Raw genomic sequence first — 18,810 nt, 5'->3', positions numbered from 1 at the left:
GAAAACAGAAAATGGAACTTACACTCCAAAAAGTGCCAGTAAGTGCAAATGTGCAGGACTAAATGTAAATGTGCAGGAATAATCAGATTTGAGAAACCAAGGGGCAGATTATTTTTCATTCCATAAGTTTATATCCTCTGAAAATAAAAGACATTAGCACTGTTTCAAAGTTTGTAATAATGTAGGTAATTTAACAAGTAGCATTAAAGAAACAATGTGTGAATTATTCCAACAAAATTCTGAAAAGAATATCATCTCTATTTGCTTATAATTTCACTATGGTTAAATTTCTTATGAAGTTACAAAAATGCAATCAGCCTTTGAATGCATTGAGTTAGGAAAAATATGCCTATTATTGGTTACACATAGGAGAGATTACGAATCTAAATCATAGATGAAAAAAGCAACTATGCCATGATATGAAACAGCACTTCAAATCAGACACTGAAGTCGGTAAGATTTTCTTCTTGTCGGTAGGAAAAGCACTACTGGGTTTGATTCCCCCAACACTACCACCTTTTTAGACTTTTGTTAGAGCTTTGCATTCATTTCCTTAATGTTTTTAACCCAATGTCTGTGAAATGTTTATTGCTCCCTGGATGGTGACATCTGATCTGAATGTAACCACACACCTCTTTGCTCAGCAGTATTTGTCACAAACCATTATAAATTATCATGTTGATTGTGTGCATTGCTGGGAAACTGGAGAAGTTTCATAAATTCTAACTACCGTATCAATGACATTCTTGTTTATTATACAGATATAAAGTTTTATGAGATTCAAGATGTCTGCCTTACCATTGAAGAAAACTTTAGTGGAGTAAGATCTAACTAGTTCGATGTAAATACTGAAAGTCATTTTCAATGTGCAATGAACATGTCTTTCCGAGAACTCTCCACTGGTCAATTCTTTGTTGCTTTTCTACTTTTAATTATGTTTTGACACTTCACAAGTGTGCAGGATTTTGCTGGCACAAAAGAAATCAACATTCCTTCCTCTCCCTCAACACCTGCTTCGGTGAGCATTCTCTAGAATCCTCTCAACTGAATAATAAAATCATGCATATATCTAGCTAGAAATCCCAGGCCTGTGTTAGCCCTGCAGACAGACGCTCCACTGCTCTGTTGACTGACTGATTTACACCAATTCTTGTTCAATGAAAGAATTAAGGGGTTATAGTATTATGGTTCTGATGCTTATTTGAAATGAAACCTCATTCAGTGGTGGCACAGACACAGAATGTTACATTTTAAAACTAACTGGGGCACAACTTACACATTTAATTTTCCTAATGAAATATCCACCTTTGATAGCCACTGCAAAAACTTAACAACCATTTTGCAAAGTATGGTCCAGAATTTCTTATGAACTGGGTCAGTCTTGGTGCTATTCACATGAGAAGTGACTGTATACTGTATTGTTAAGATTATGAAATGATGTTTTTTACCTAATTATACATAAGACAATAAAAATCTGAATAAAATTATTTTTTTCTGCCAGAACTGTGTGGCTGGTCTAATGACTTAACCATCCCTATACTCTGCAAAAGAAAACTGTTTACTTGGGTTTCAAAGGTGTTTCACAATAAGCAAATGTACTAAGACATCGATTTCTTAAGCTTTCTCAGGGTGAAAGTTGACTGTACAAGTACTGACCATTTCAACAGAAAATGCAGGGTGGATCACATGCAAATCATCTCATTACTGGATCAACAGATTTAGTTTGACGTATGTTTAGTTTCATATTTCCAAATGTTCCAACAATCACCAACTTGTTAAAGATATCATAATAATGATAACTTATTTTGAGGGTCACTTTTACCTTTTAAAAGGGCTTTCCTATCTACTACTTGATCCTACTAGTAGCCCTATGACATCAGTATAGCAAATATTTTTTACTGCCAACAGACATATAATGTAGCTGAAACAAGGAAAAGTATTAAATATCTTAAATAAGATGAATAGTTTGTTCTTAAAAGGAGTGATAACTAAAAGCTCACCAGCTTTCTGAATGTGGTTTTAACTGTGCCTAGTTTTGTGCCACTTCAAATCCACTTTTGTAAATAGCCTGATATAAAGTACAAAAAAAAAAAAAAACCCTAATAACAAAACTATGTGTTTAGGATTCTAATCTAAACTTTGAAGTCTATGAATTTGTTCTTCAAAGAATTTCTGGTGTTCCCGTGTTTTTTGTTTTTTGTTTTCTTGGGGTATTCCAACCCCCTGTAAAATTTAGAACTGTGGATTCATCTCAAAGCCTTCACAAAAGGAGGTAAGTATTTTGCCACATTTGTAGAATCTCAAATGCACCCTTCAGCACTGAGCACGAGTCATTCATATGAATCAGCTTAGAAAGATAGTGAAAGGAATGCCTTATGCTGTTCTTCCTGTATCTTTCTGGAGTTTCTCATTGATAAAAAGATCACATTGCAACACTTCAAAACACAGCGCGAAGATATTTTCCATGGATCTAATCTCCATTGACTTCATCAGGCTAAATATATCAGCCTTTCAACTTTGGTCAGGAGATGGCACCTTCACAGAGAGCAAAGCCTCAGTTGGGACAATTAAGAAATCACCTTACTCTGTAGCATTAAAAAAGCAAAGTCACCATCATAAGATTGTTCGGTAACATCTTCTCGGTCATGTCAGTTTCTCAAATACTTTGCTGATATCACTAAAATTGTCATTTTCTGTGAATTACAATAATCCTTTATTGTACTTTTTAAAAAGAAAACTAACCAAAAAGGTGCTCCTTTAATCCCTTCATACCCCACCTGACACCATGATATGACAAAACATTATTTAAGGTTAACTGTGAGCTAGACACCACTGTAAGCTAGACACTATCTTAATAGTGTGAGATGCTGTTGTAATAATTAGTATACGCTGGTTATTTGGAAACTGATCATCAGCCTATGGATTTATGCTAATTCTCTGGGCACCAAAATGTTGAATGAACCAGATGACCTCATTTCCCTGACCATGAAAAGCTAGTTTACCACACCAACTCAACAGGTTGTTGAGTGCTTTCTATAGGTAGGAAGATTTTTATATTACTCTGTTCTTTCCCAGAAGAAATGTGCAAATAGAATTGTAAACCCTTTACATACATTAAGTGATTCAACTGGCTTCCCTTCTTAAATTTCTACTACTGTTGTGTGCTGGATCTGGCACCCAACAGCTCATAAGAACCAACTGTGCAGATTTCTTTGCTAGTCTGGGCAGTGACATCACATGGGTAGTTTGAAATTGGCTATGATGAGAGTGTTTACACCACAGAAATTGGCATGTGCTACATACAGATCAGGACTTGACTTGTCTTCTCCAAAGAGCCAGCTGTTAAACATTTACCACCACACCACTGCCAATAACTAGTGATTATTCTGAATTCTTTTTTTTTTTTGAGACGGAGTCTCACTCTGTCGCCCAGGCTGGAGTGCAGTGGCCGGATCTCAGCTCACTGCAAGCTCCGCCTCCCGGGTTTATGCCATTCTCCTGCCTCAGCCTCCTGAGTAGCTGGGACTACAGGCGCCCGCCACCTCGCCCGGCTAGTTTTTTGTATTTTTAGTAGAGACGGGGTTTCACCGTGTTAGCCAGGATGGTCTCGAACTCCTGACCTCGTGATCCACCCGTCTTGGCCTCCCAAAGTGCTGGGATTACAGGCTTGAGCCACCGCACCCGGCCTATTCTGAATTCTTTAAGTATTATGTTACATGTATTGATTTCCAGATTAGAAATTAGTAAACGTCAGTTTATTGAATTCTAACAGCACTTTATTTTTTGGAATAATGTTATTACTTGAGTAAGTTTTACCAGAAGTTCTCCTACAGCAGTTTAAACATGGTCAAAAAGCAAATACTACTACTACTACTACTACTACTACTAATGAAGTATATCAAATATAATAGAAAACAAGTATCCAGATTGTGTAGGTGATTGACACTGTAAAAACCACCATAAAGAATATTAGCAAAATAAATAAATAAATACAATGAACTCTTTGTTTCCAAGCAGTCACTGTAACACTATTAATGGTAACTTCCATATACAATTAAAAAGTCAATATAATGCCCTGAAGCACTTCTGAATCACAAAGCAAAGATTAAATTGGAATTGGTGTAATTTTATTGCACTGTAGTATACATTGATTATTTGGAAACTGATCATCAGCCTATGGATTTATACTAATTCTCTAGGCACCAAAATGTTGAATGAACCAGATGCCCTCATCTGTCTGACCATGAAAAGCTAGTTTACTATACCAACTCAACAGGTTGTTGAGCGCTTTCTACAGGTAGGAAGATTTTGATATTACTCTGTTCTTTCCCAAAAGAAATGTGTGTTCAAATAGACTGTCTTTAACAATGAATATATTTGCAAAATAATATTTAGGTCTAATGGTAGCAGCAGTCTATAGATAGCATATACAGTTACACCAAACTGAACCACTTTAAAACTTGCAAAACCCTCTCAGTCCCTGAGAAACACTTTAGAATTGATATTTAAATTGATTATTTTTCTTTGATAAAACTATTTATATATGTACAAACTTAATAAAAGATGGATATTCAGGTTCAAGTCTCTGAGACTACACCACTTTCAGTGTGTCAGAATGGGATAACATGTAAAAGACAAAGACAGGGGGTCTGTTGGGTGTCAGGAGAGACCAGCAAATATGTATCCGAGGGGACTGCTACGTGCAAGGTAAAAACATACTTTTGATACTGTGGAAAGCAATATCCACATACCAGTTCTTTCACATAAAGTGAGGAAATATAATTTCGACTGTCTCGTAGTGAGAATGTCTTCATAATAACGAAATCTGGCATAAGTTAATGTTTAGAAACTTAATAGAAAGAGATAGCAAGACTAAGCAGATGGATGAAACACTGATGTGTATTTGAGTTCCCATTGTATTCATCGTGTCTTAACAATTATTTTCTAACATTTTCCATAAAAGTATTTTAATCAATAATCCACCATTTACAAAACCCCTCATCTGGCTTATCATGTAGGCCTTATTATTATTCAATGACAATTTGCTTTTTCCATGTCAAACTTCATAAGAATAATTGTCATTATTCAATGACAATTTGCTTTTTCCATGGCAAACTTAGTAAGATGCAGTTCTTAATCATAAGATATGTCACAGTTTGATGTATCTCAGTGAGATCTCCAATCCCACTATCTGTGGATGCGATATATATTAGTGATCCTCTGTATTTCATAAAAATGCAAGTGAGATCTTTGAGTGTCTAATTCTTCCCCTCTCCAGGAAAAAAAAAAAAAAAAAAGAAAGCAAAAAGAAACATACATAGTGTATACATTTCTTAACAAAAGAGTTCCCAAACCAAAAGCGCTAACAGGAAGGAGTATGAGAGATTACACATTTAACTATAATATTCCTGGTTTGGGAAACTCAGAAATCACTTAACGTAATTCAATTTCTATACCATTGACATATAATCTGGCTGAGACTGGAATCCCTCCTGGATCCATTTATAATCTACATTGTACACACTGACTCCCCCCCCCGTAGACAGGCGTGACCACTAGATGGTGCTGTGGTGCCCTGTTCAAACACATTCCCACTTACTTGCAATCTCTGTCCTCCAAATCGAAGTGAGGGTTGAAGTTGATCATAATTCTCTGGTATGGGTCCGGAGCCTGAATCAGCCATTCACATTTTTCACTTGGGTGATAAGAATGAGGATAACCAGGAGATGTAAGGTACCCGGGGCTTTCAATTTTTATAGTATCGCCACATTTATCTGCAATAAAAGTAAGATTTTAGTAGATCTTTCCTGACAACCTCTTAGGTAATCTAGCTTTATGTATAAATTATCGGTTATTAAACATTCCCTAACTTTTTAAGGGGAACTTTAAAAGGTCCCCGTAAGTCCTTCATGTGGCCCTGAGTGCAACACTCCACAGAAAAACACTCTTTGATCTCAGGAAGGTTGACTCAGGCAGAAAGCCAACTGAGATCTGAGAGGACTCTTCGCCTGGCCACGAAGTTTCTTCCTAAGGAAAAGGTCTTCTAGCATTAAAAACATTAAATCCCCTCAATTGATGTTAACATGGTCCCCTGGGAGCTTCTGCTAGACTTAATTATCCCCCAAGAAGTGTAATCACATTAAGTAGCAAGTTCTAAGTGGAAAGTGACTGAAAGATGCTGTTCGACCCCTTGTGTTGTTTTTTGATGATAAGCCTGGTCTATGTCATTGATCAGTGGGGATTGTCTTTGATTGGCTTAAAGCCAAACCTTTTGTTGTTGTTGTTTTATCTGCCCATAAATCTAAGTGATTTTGAGTTATCTCTGCTCTTGAGATCCAAATCAACAGAGAACAAAGTATATTTGGTGAAGCAGAAATAATTCTGCTTTACTTCTCCAAGTAAAGTTGTTCATTCTTAAAAATCAGATCAAAGCAAAGGGGCAGAAAAAAAAAAAAGTAAATAGCCCCATGGCATTAATTCTAATTACCTAAATGTTGGGTGAACAATAACCCACCACACAGGTGTGGGTATCACGTATGGTAACCCACATTCTCACATTCTGGGAAAGGTGAGCTAACTCATTTTGAGCCTTCATTTCAAAAATGCTCAAGTGAAGCCAAATAAACCAAATAAACTAGTCTCTGGACTGCCTTATTGTTCAGCATAGATTCTCATTGTCACATTTTATGATGGATTTCATACTGGAGCACCTCAGCCTGAAATGCTGCCACATTTATTGATGCTTAATTTTGAGCAATAAAAATTTGGTGCATAAACTATACAAGAGAAACAGGTACGAAAGCAGTGAAATATATAAGCCTATCAATCACAAATTTTCAGTAATGGTATGTATAGATTTTAACACTGCATCTAATAGATTCTCTGTGGAAGGAGAATGGCATTCTTTGCTCTCAGCATGAATTTATAAATCTACAGAATTTTATTACAGGAAAACCAGGTCAAATGGAAATGAAAGATGAAGTGCACATCAAAAATGCATAAAGCTACATGCATCACAGAAATCATTTCCCATAAATTAAAAAAGAAGACAATATAAGTTATATTGTTTTTCTCAATCACTAGGTGCTTGACTTTGTTCCTTAGACTGGGGGTAGTCTTATTCTGGTTTCCTTTGCATTGGATTGTAAAAGTGTAAGGTTTGCCAGGAAGAAATGATGTTGTAACTGGAGTTCAAAATCTCAGCTCATGATCATGTTGGACTCTGTTATGTGATTCTACTGAGACTCTTGCATTATTCTGAATGTGCAGAAAACTTGGAAAGTGACCTTGTCTCATTAAGTCTCCTCCAGCTCTGGACAAACATCATGGTAGTGTCTGGCATCTGTTACAGGAGTGAAATAAAACAGCCCTGGTTCTAGTCACTCAGCAGAGTCACTTCAGAAGACATTTAGGTGGACTTGGTACCACACCAGAGCTCTTTAATCTGTGACTTCTGAGAAAGTGACAGTGTAATAAGATAATGTGGACTGCTAGACTCCCTGGCTCTGTTAAATCTCTCTAGCAGTTGATTAAGAAAGAGCAATTTCTAATGACTGTGGACCATTAGTCCTAAATAAGGTTAATGAATTAATTTAGCAGACACTGGTTACTTAGAGGAGGTGGACATGGCTTTAAGAGGTCTGCTGAGTTACAGTGGCATTTTCTGGCTCTGGTCACTTCAAGCATAGCAACATGGCTTTTGCTGGTCAAGCTCACCAACTAAAGCCAGATTTTCAGCATTCCCCACATTTCTGTTAAGAAAATTAAGAAGTGTATGTGTGTGTGTGTGTGTGTGTGTGTACTGCATATATATTTGTGTAGTTCACAACCTAAAGTCTGATAGCTCTTTGCATTGCGCTTCAAATCTATCTTGTGAACACCCCTGCTATGGATTTAGTCTCAAAGAGTTGTGGAGGACAGGGTTACTATAATTTCTAGTCCAACCATTTGAGCTCTTTCAGTTGGACGAGAAAGCTATTTCATTCCCTGCCAGAATATAAAAAGATGCTACCAGCTCAGGTTCATTAATAAATTGAACTCTACATTCATAATTTTTTGTGTCTTGCTTTCCTGCCAGATTATAGAAAAATGCCATCAACTTGGGTTCACTAATAAGTTGAACTCCATGTTCGTAATTTTTTTTCATGTGTTTTGCTTTAAGCATCTCTTTAGAATACTGCTTGGTAGCTGCTGAGGGAAATCCATTGCTGAAATCACAAAACCTTGAAAAAGCATATTAGAGAGATTAACTTCCATCATAAAGATGTGATTTAAATTCCTGTTGGTATGAGGCCCTCCACTCGCGGTCTCTTATTAAAACAATATACCACAGTAAGTAGTGGATGTTCTTTTCTTCTAATTACTGTGATTGAAATCTAAGCCAGACAAAAGTAAATATTTGATCATTAGTTAATAACAATTGCTGACGACTTACTGTAAAGATAATTGCATACCGCTGCCTGCACTTACTTTACAGTGTGAAGTCAAACATGCCTACAACCAGATCCCATTTTAAAACACATTATTTAGGTTACATGGTACTGTTTAGACCCCAGTATAGTTTTTCATTTACTTAACAGTGAGTGGTTTTAAAAGCTGAGTGGAAGCTGCAACTAGCTTAGAGATTTTCAGGTATCCTGGTGCCTTACACTGTATATATCAGATTCCTGTATTGACACTATGTAACTTTCAGTCATACTCCAGACAGATTAGGGAAGATGTACAAAGGCAGGGGAGGGAGTTTCATCAACCCACAAACCGATATCTCTGGCCATCACCCACCAGAGGAAACGGCTTAGGGGCGCAGCAAAGGAACCAGGAAGTAAGATCTCCTGGTAAAGTGTTCATTAACTTTCAACAGCCATCAGATTTTTGAAAGGGAGTCTCTTCTAATTGCCTTTGGGAGGAAACATTATTAAGATAATTGGCGTGCTGATCCGGGAAGGTAGGCAGCTCTGTCTTGTAGCAGAGGTAAGGAAAAGCCCGGCAGCCCAACGATCAACGTCAGGAGGGAGCCCAAAGACCTGAAATCCTCCTGCCCTAAACTGCCTGATCTCATTTCTTCATCTCTCCTCCCAGATAAAAGTTTCCTTCGCCCGGGAGTCGGTTGTTCCCGGCTGATCCCGGGAAGCCCCGCCTGAGCTCCAGTCCGGGGCGGGCAGCTGGGAGCCTGGGCGCCGCTGTCACCCGCGCCTCCGCCTGTCACTTACCGTTGCGAAAAGCGCCTGCCGGGGCGAGGGCGAGGGCGAGCGCGGCGCAGAGGAGCGGCAGCCCCTTCTCCATTCTCCCTTCGCCGGGTCCGCAGGCAGACGCGGGAGAACGAGGACGTGGAAGGAAATGCAGCAAAGAGGGGAATCCAAGCGATCCGAAGAGTCCCAACTCCGCCTAGAGCTGTACAATCCTCAGCCCGTCTTGGAGAAAGGAAAGCAGCGAGGCAATGCCTGGATCCGAGAGGAACGCTTCTCTTTTTGTGTCTCAAGTCGCCTGCATCCTGTCATTTAGCTCCGGCTTCCTCTCCCTTTTCCCACACTTGTTCCTCTTCCAGGAGCCACTGCCCGGGCCATGTCTCAAAAAAAAAAAAAAAAAAAAAAAAAGGGAGGGGGGGCTGTGGGTGGGAGGGGGAGGAGGGAGGTAGTGCAACACACACCAAAGCCAATTTCCAGGAAGAAAAAAAAAAAAATCCGGCTTGTTTCTGGACCCGTTGGAGCCGCGGAGCTGGCGCCCAGGGGAGGTCCGGGTGTCTGCGGGAAGGAGAGGAACGAGCAATGAAAAGATGAGCGGGAGACAGAGGAGTTTCACCAACTGCACCCCCTCCTCCCCTCCTGCGGCCTCCCCCCACTCCAGAGCCCTTCCCTGGCTTCATCCCGCCCCTCTCCCCGCTCGGGCTCGCCTGTAATTGCCTGACAGGAGACGGGGATGAACAACTTTCCCTCCGAGTGCTCTCCCTGTCCGTCTGTCTGTCTTTCCCGGAGATCCTGCAGGGATCTCCGCGGGAAGGAAGGCGCTGGGAGTCTGCGCCCCGGGCGCGTGGGTGCGGGCGTCGGAGGAAGGGGCGCAGAGGTCGGTGCCAGCCGCGGGGTCTGGCCAGCCCACCTCGCGTGCTCGCTCTGCACCCCTAGAGGGAGAGCTGGGCAGCTCCTGGAGGCGTAGATCCCGCCGCCGCGCAGTGCTGAGCGCCCGGGAGGTGGCGGCGGCTTCTCGCAACTTCAAATCCTGGGGTCCGCGCCCGCGGCGGCGAGGAGCGCAGGGTCACCCCCTGCCACTCCTCATCGCGCCAGCTTGAGACCTGTGGCGGGGAGCCACGGGGCACCCCTGGACGCCTCCGCCCAGAACTGGAGGGCGAGGAGGGGAAAGCCGGGCTGGAGTGGAAGCCGGGAGAGGGGTGGCAGTGTCGCTGCGGTGTGAAGCGAAGTCAGACCGCCTGGGCGGGCGAGGCCGGATTACAGCCCCACGCGGCCTCTCTGGCCCGCATCAGGGCGCGCGGCTGAGTGCCGATGGCTCCCGGGTGCCCTCTGCGCGCCGCAGACGCTTTATTGTTTCCCGAGATTTGGTGCCCGTTTCTCTCGGGCAGCGGGAACACCGGAGGGGGGAGGTGCTGCGCCTTCCAAGCTGGGGGGCAAGCGCCTCCCCACCCCGCCCAACCTTGTCTGGGAGCCCAGGTGTTAGGGAGGGGTGTGGAAATCAGGGGTCGGGTGACCTCCGTTTCTCTGTGTATCCCGAGGGAGGGAAAGAGTGACGAGGGAGGGGTGCTCTTGGCTGCGCCCTCACAGTGCCCGCTCCCAGCCACAGGCAACGTGCACGCCGGCCCTCGAGCTCCTGCCACCCCCACTTCCTACAGCGGCGCGTGCCCCCAGCCCGCTGGATGCCCCCCAGGCCCGTCTCCGAGGGTTTTCCGAGAACTGTTGCAGGAAGCGTGTGTAGATGCGAAAAGCAAGGACATTTCAGGGAACAAACAGGTTGCGGTCACCGATCAGTACCCAGAGAAGGGTCAATGCTCACGGGTCACCTCCCAGGGAGTTTGTGGGTAAGGTGAAAAGGTCACACACCTCCTGGGGATTGGCGTCTACACACACAGCCAAAGTGCAGCCTGATTCCTACCTGGCACAAATAGCTGGCCAAAGGGTGGTAGGAATGCTGGCAAGGAGACTCTGGTCAAAGGTTTTGGCGGAAGAAAAAGGGGCGGGCAGGGAGAAAGCCCAAGGCGCGCGGGCGCCAGGCCAGGACTGCGCGCTCGCGGCTCAGGCTGGGCGCAGTGACGCGTGTCCCTCGGGGTGCAGGCGGGTCCCAGGCCAGTGGGGGGTGCACCCGCGGGGCCTGCCCTCGCCACTCTCTCGCCCAGGGTCAAGCGTGTCTTCTCCTCCCCAAAAGCCCCGGAATTCCCGGTCGCCTAGCTGGAGACTCGGCCCCCGCGGGCGCCTCTTCCTCTGTCAGTTTCCTCCTTCTTCTCAGCTGTCGGACCCCTGGAAGGCGCGGAGTGGGAAGTGGGCACCGAAGGGCTGGGAGTTAAATGCCTGCGTTGAGCGGAAGAAGCAGTGTCGAAGCCGTGGGCAGCCCCGCGCCCAGGCAGGCGGGAGGCGAGACAGGGGCGCCGACCGCACCCAGCGCAGACCCCGGGGGATCGAGCGCCGCAGAGGCAGCCCGAGCTCTCCGCTACTACCCGCGCAAGTCGCCGCCTCCCCAGGTGCAGTCCCGCCAGTCCCAGCCCCTAGCTGCGCCGGGTGAGAGGCATCATCAGATTTAGGGTGACCCGGAGCGACCTCGGTCCAGGCTTGGAAGGAGAGGCGCCTCTCAGGACCTGGCAGGTTGACAGGGAAGGGGAACTGGGCGGGAGCGGCGGCCACCCGGCCTGGAGTCTCCGAGGCCCGCCTGCGTCCTGAGGGGACCCGGCCTCCGCGCTCGCTCCGGGGCGCCCGTTTGGATCGCTCTGCGCCTCGGCGGGGTGAGGGAGGGGGCACACTCGGGAGACTTGAGCTGTGTTGTTTTTAGAAAACTGCTGCCAATCTCTCTTCCCCTTTCCCTGCTGAGTGTGCATTTCCCAGCCTAGACCCGCCAGGCCAGCAAATAAAGCCACCGGATCATGCACTCCGGAGCGACTGCCCCCACCCCGACCTTGTGCCCACCGCTCCCTACTGCCTTTCCCAAGGGGAATGGCTCCTCCCGCGCCTCAACACACAAAAAACGCCTGCCTCCAGCTGAGCGCTTTTGCCAGCTTTCTCCAACCAGCGAATAAGGGATGCACTGTGGACTCAGAAGGAAATGTCATATTTAAGTTCTGCCTCTGATTTCCCTGGTTTTAGCTGATCTGAGGTTTTTCTAGACTCCTCAGTTTCCACACACAGTGCTGGGTAATGGAGCCCTACCGTACTGATTGAGAATTGCCTGCCAGTGGGTTGGTACAGAGCAAATTGTCCTTGCTAACAGCCTTTTCCCTTTGCTGTTGGATTCCACTAAGCGGTGAGAGGGGTCAGTTTTAGATTTTTGCAATTCCCCAGCGTGGAGACAGGCCGGCTCTATATGAGAATAAGTGATAGACAGAGGAAGAATTTGGCAGTGTTCCCGGGTTGATTTTATTTTGGTCTCTTGAGCACATTATTCTTCCTGATAGAACAAATCCCTGGAGTTGGTAGGACCCAGTTCCAGTGAAGGGAAGAGTACCCTACCGCAGCCCCAGAACGCCCTGCAGAGGCTGTGAGTGGGCAATGCCCCGTTTCCTGGACTCCCACTTAGGGGGTGCTGCAGAAATAGGGCCTTCAGCTGGGGCTCCCTGAGTCAGACTGGAACCGTGGCCCATCAGTAAGAGTAGACTGGGTGGTAACTGCTCCATTCCTTTCATCAGACTCTCATCCCTTTGTCAGAAATAGATGAAATCGATTGCTCCCAGAAAGCCATTTGAGCCACTAACACCCTCAAAGTACTCTAGATTCATGCAATATGGAGATTCGGGTTGATAGTTCAAAACTGCATCAAGTCTAGTCAAGTTTTTTGAAAACATCAAACCCATATATTTCAGAAAAGCAATACAACACCATATTTTTAGTAGGAGCTAACCTAGTTTCGAAATGTATGAATAGATGAAGTGAAACTGGAAAAACATTAAAAGCTGGAATTTTAATTAACTAGTGTTTAAAATAAGCCTATTAAACATGGTTATTCTGTCAAGTGACTCTGTCACACAAGGGTGTCATCTGGGCCTCATTTTTGTCCATCTCTTTGATTTGTACTGACAGAGAAGGAAGGAAATAAACAAATGAATCTTCACTTTGATTCTACCTTTTTAGCCTTTTAAAATTTACCTTGAAAATTCATCAAATATTGGAGAAACCACTACCAACTAAAATGTTAAAACAAAGTTACATTGTGAAGTTTCTGTAATACAGTGTTTTTAATAACCAACAAGATGAAGAAAGACAACGCTAAATTTTGAATCACGCTAGATTCAAAACATTTGCTAGAGTAGAGGTTATAGCCGTATTTGAAAACTATATTATTTGTCAGAGATAACAATATTAAATGATTTTGCCTTCATTGGATTACTTTTAAATTGGGAAAATTAAAATAATTATAACCAACAGAAATGCTCATCAAATCAATAAAGACATCATTAGAGAGAACATATTCAAAATTTGAAAGGCCTGTTTTAAATAGGGCAATCTTTAAAATATAATTTGAGCAACCAAAATAGAAAAGTGGCTGCCTCTTAATATTTAATCATAATTTTATGTAAGTAGCTAAAATTTTAAGGGATTTTGAAAGAAATCAATAAAAAATAATTTTAAAATTATCAAACAATGGCCACAACAGTTAAGAATTGTTGAATTTATTCTCAAAGAATGTGATTTCATTTTGTATTTTTATTAGATGACTCTGGCATTTGCCCGTAGAATGGGTTATGGGGGGCTCAAGGGAAGAAATGAAGAGACCAGTTCTGAAGTAACCGTAGTAGAATCTAAAGGAGAACTTCAACAAGGACCTGGCAGTGGAGATTGGAAAAGATGCATTCCAGATGTACTGAGAAAGTTTAACAGGACAGATGGTGGTGGATAAGCCAATGAAGGAGAAGGTGTTACCAACAGTGATGCATAAGACTCAGGCCCTCACCACCGATGGGTGCAATTGCCTTCATGTAAGCCAAGGGACGCTAGCAAAAGGTTAATTTGGAAGGAAGATCATGAATTTGATTGGGGTTAAGTTCAGTTTCCGGTCTCTTTGAGAAAAATCAAATGAGTTAGGAATTCAGAGATGTTTGGATTGGAGATTTTAAGTTTGTGAGTCAATGACCTGTAGACGATGGCAATTAAAGTGGAAGAAATGGATAAAATTGCTGAGGAAATTTCAGGAGACCCAGGATAGGATGTTAAGGACCCTTCAAAGCCTGAATTGCCACAATGAACTAACAAAAGACCTTGAGAATGAGCAGCTGGGGAGGCAAGTGGAAAACCAGGAGAGCCTACTGTCATGAAGGCCAAGAGGAGGGGGAGTTTCTAAAAGGAAGCTCTGGACAAGAGTGGAACATTATTAAGAGTTCCACTCCAATGAGGACTGGAATGCAATTGGACTTAGTGGTACAATGGTTACTGAGAGTTGACTCTTCCAAGAGTCATTCAGTGGGGCGATGGAGGAACAGGACTAGAGACCAGATTGCAATGGGCTGAAGTGTCAATAGAAGGTAAAGAAAGAGAGAAAACAAGTAAAGATAAAATTCTCTCTGGAAGTTTCTACTAAGGGGGAGGAGACAGACAATAGCTCTGGAAGGCAAAGGAGTGGAGGGAGGTTGACTTTTTATTTTATTTTATGTTTGCTTTTAAGATAGGGTACTTGTGAACATTCTTGAATGCCAATGGATAGAATCTCGTATTGGGGGATATGTTGACATTAAACTACTGAAAAGGTAATCAGGGTGTTAATTGCCTGGGATGGCAGGAAGGGATACAATCTACTACCCGGATAGACAGATTTACCATAAGTTGAAAGAGGGACAGCTGCTCTGTTATAGCACTGGGGAAAGAGGAGCTGATGGGTGTGATTACAAGAAGATTTGTCATTTCAGTGGGTGGGTTGGGGAGCAATTTCTCTCTACTCTGGTTTTCTCTGTGAAGTAAGTCATACCTTTGAGTAAGAATGACAGTGGAGGAGAGGAGCTGAAAGTCCCTGGAGAGCAGAAAAAAATTGAAGGGGATGACCAAGCTGACCAAAGAAGCTGTTGTTATCATGTTATTGTTTTGATAACTTCGTAAGTTGAAACTTTGAGCTGGGAGTACATTTTCTATAGAATGCATTCTCCTAGAAAAATTGGCTAGTTTTTCATGAAACTCAAAAAAGTCTGCTTAACTCATAAGGAAGTAGTAATATAATATGAATGGTATTACTTCAGCTTTAGTGACTCAAAGTAGGTGTTCTATAAATGTTCCTTTTTAAAAAGAAAATTTTCCAACCATTATTTACAGCACATTAAGGAATGTGTGTATTGATGTGCAGGAAAAGTTTCCCCCCAACCAAATACTTCTTTGTAATAATGTCTCCACTTCCTCCCTGCTCTGCATTTTCTTCTTTGTGCTTTATCCTCCTAGAGATAACCAAAGAAGAATTTAAAGTTATCATTCATGTCCTGTACCAGACCTCCACAGACTGGCTTATTTGGATAATTCAAGTGAAATACAACCAAGATGTTTCTTTAGTTTTGTGAAGTCTAGACTCAACATCAATATTACACACATTTTTCAGATATATATGTGATGTTTCTTGAATTGTTATACAATTTCCTGCCTTGATATTTCAGTCAAATGCATTGGGTAGGTTATCAGAGGGCGTTGTTTTCAACAAAGCCTTTTTCCTTCAATGTATTTTGTTAAAGCATCAGACTGCCAAAGTATCTTGACTTCTATGTAAGGGGTGATACATTAATACTTTTTTGGTTGATTTTCAGCTACAGAATGCACTGCCTTGATGGACTTGCTTTAATCCACACTAAAGCCTATATGACATGAGGAAGTCATGCAGAACAGAACAGGCCTTTCTGGAACTTTTATATCTTAAGAAGTCTTCAGCCTGTTAGTACAACAGGTTACCTTTTGGCAGGCACATTTTCCTCCTGCTCAAATGCTATAAACACCCCAGCAGGGACGATAAATAGCAATGTAGACAGCAAGGGAAAATATTTGCTAAAAGATACTCCTGCACTTTCTCTTTTTGATGTTTCCCCCGTAAGTTTTAGTTGCAGAAACTGGAAAAAATAGAAACGTAAAAGTTGAAACAGCAAAATTATAAAGTGACAGGTGATACAACAAAACATATGTATGTATTTAAAATGTAAAGCGATAAAGCAAGCACACATTGAGACCCTCTAATTAGTATAATTTGCACTCACAAAGTTCAAAGTGGAACTTGGTATTACCATTCTCTTGCTTCTCTCCCTAACAAGACACAGGTAGCGGAAATGAGGCACACTGAGGGTTCAAATTTGGCAAAACTATGCAGCGATTCTGTGATGGAATAAAACATGGGAAATGGATGTTTTGAAATTGAGTCTGTATCTTAAAGAAGGTGAAAGTAAAACTTTAGAATAAAATAAGGCTAAATCACACACAATTGGTGTATTCTTTTGAAAATTAACAGGAATTTCCATTAGTTTGCGTTTTACAAAGTCAAATGGCTTCTTTAAATTCATACTGTGCTATTGTGTCTAGTCTGGCACGTTTCTCTACTGTAGTTCTTTTTCTGAATTTTTAAACCCCTTTGTGATTTCACAGAGTTAGTAATTACGTTGGGATGTTGGGGCGTGGACTGGATGTAGCTAAACATACTCAGATTTGACTCACATTCAAATGTACTCAAACATTCAAATTTAGTGTTGTGTGCCAAAGCAAACTTCTGTCTCATTGATTTTTAAAATTCTCTGGACCTTGATTTGAGAATGTGTGCCTTGGGTTTCAAAACAGTTATCCATCTTAGATAGATTAACTCTGACATCTATGTATTTGATACTAGTTCTGATCATGTCAAGTGCATATCTTTCATTATGTAGATAAAGGACAACAACTTGCATGTTACATAAAAGAGGAGGCATCTCTTAAGGTCCTGCGTACATGAGTGAGTGGTGATCCTGGTTTTTCAGTTGCATATCAAGAAACACAACCTGGATGAGCTTAATGAAAAAAGAGATTAGTGGTCATAACAGGGAAACTTTGGAGTGGACTTGGCTGCAGGCATAGCTGTAACCCTGCTGACTGGTTCAGTGGATGCCAATCAGCAGGGTGTCTTCTGTATTTTCATCTGAGCTGGCTTCTTTCTCAAGCAAGCATTCTCCACGCAGTGTCAAAGGTAGTAATGACAGCTCCATAGTTAAGTGGTCCTTCAAGGTCATGATCATTGAGAAAGCGTTCAGGCAGAGGGTGCTTTCTCCCTCAGACTATGTAATTATCATTAATAAAATTCTGATTTGCTCCAGTTGGATGGTGTGCCCATCCCTGGGCCAGTTAGTTGTCAAGGGAGATGGGTTACTCTTATTTGCCCACCCTGGCTGTGAGCATGAGAACATGTGGTAGACAGAATGCAGACAGGCCATCTCCAAGAGGAAAAGGGAGTCTCTGGATTCTGTGATACAAATAAAGGGTAAAGGACGTCAGGCTGTCAGTGGGAACAGGTGACCACCATTCAGCAGCCCATTCTCTTTGTTATAGTTAGTTGTTTTCAAGTGAGAGTACAGTTAACTCTTGAACAATATGGGGGCTAGGGGTCCTGACCCCTCCCCTGCACAGTTGAAAATTCACATATAATTTTTTACTCCCCTAAAACTTAGCTAGTAATAGCCTGTTGTTGGCCAGAAGCCTTCCCAATAACATCGTCAACTAACACATATCGTGTACACGTATTATACGCTGTGTTCTTACAATGAAGTAAGCTAGAGAAAAGAAAATGTTATTAAGAAAATAAAGAGGAGGAGAAAGTACGTTTACTGTTCATGAAGTGGAAGTGGATTATCGTAAAGGTCTTCATCCTCATCATCTGCATAAAGAGTAGACTGAGGAGGAGGAAGAAAAGGAGGGGTTGTTCTTGCTGTCTCAGGAGTGGCAGAGGCAGAATAAAATCTGTAGAGAAGTGAACTTGCAGAGTTCTAACCTGTGTTGTTCAAGGTCAGCTGTACATGTTTTCAGTTTTTGTTTTGGTTGGTGTTAGTGTCTGTCGTGTTTGTTTTATTTTGCTTTGCTTTCAGTTTTTTATTTGAATATCCAGCTGTGGCAGACAGCATGAATCTATAGTTTTTACTTCAAAATCTGAGGCCAGTACTTTATGCAGGGTCAGCTGTCACTAAAATTATAAAGCAGGAGGAGTTTTTTGTTTGTTTCTTGAGATGGAGTCTTGGTCTGTGGCCCAGGCTGGAGTGGAGGGGTGGGATCTCAGGTCACTGCAACTTCCACCTCCCGAGTTCAAGTGGTTCTCATGCCTCAGTCTCCCGAGTAACCGGGATTACAGGTTCCCACCACCATGGGTGGCTAATTTTTGTATTTTTAGTAGAGATGGGGTCTCACCATGTTGGCCAGGCTGGTTTCGAATTCCTGACCTCAAGTGATCCACTCACTTCAGCCTCCCAGAGTGCTAGGATTACAGGCATGAACCACCATGCCCAGCCAAGAGGAGTTCATTTTTAACTCCATCTCCTTTTGGGCGTATGTCCCTAACGTTTATTTGCTCTTCCCTGTCCTCTCACAAGGATCTTTAAATAGATCAGTGGCAGAGCACAATACCTAACTCATAGAATGGTGAGATTGCAGGCACTACTGTTAGCCAAGTGAGGAAGGTTTCTGGAGGCAAGGA

The 18,810-nt window shown here is 42.7% G+C and overlaps 1 protein-coding gene across 7 annotated transcripts in view; it reads right to left on the bottom strand.

Annotated features, from left to right (window-relative positions):
• NRP1 (neuropilin 1) overlaps window positions 1–9,956 on the bottom strand; it is a 158,134-nt gene extending 148,178 nt beyond the window's left edge. For 5 of the 7 annotated variants that reach the window (XM_011956183.1, XM_011956185.1, XM_011956186.1 and 2 more), the window contains exons 1-2: window positions 9,210–9,805; window positions 5,600–5,774 (exon numbers count right to left, since the gene is read on the bottom strand). In XM_011956183.1, coding sequence (XP_011811573.1) covers window positions 5,600–5,774; window positions 9,210–9,282 — 248 coding nt within the window. In that variant the 5' untranslated portion in view covers window positions 9,283–9,805. Of the gene's footprint in view, window positions 1–5,599; window positions 5,775–9,209; window positions 9,806–9,904 lie in introns of those variants that run through there. The other 2 variants (XM_011956184.1, XM_011956187.1) reach the window with 2 other exon arrangements.
• Window positions 9,957–18,810: the final 8,854 nt, after the last annotated feature.

The sequence above is a fragment of the Colobus angolensis genome, unplaced genomic scaffold (assembly GCF_000951035.1).
Source record: "Colobus angolensis palliatus isolate OR3802 unplaced genomic scaffold, Cang.pa_1.0 Scaffold41, whole genome shotgun sequence".
In the NCBI taxonomy this organism is placed as follows: domain Eukaryota; kingdom Metazoa; phylum Chordata; class Mammalia; order Primates; family Cercopithecidae; genus Colobus; species Colobus angolensis.
The sequence above is the reverse complement of the archived record's forward strand: the minus strand, read 5'-3'. Positions and strand labels throughout refer to the sequence as shown.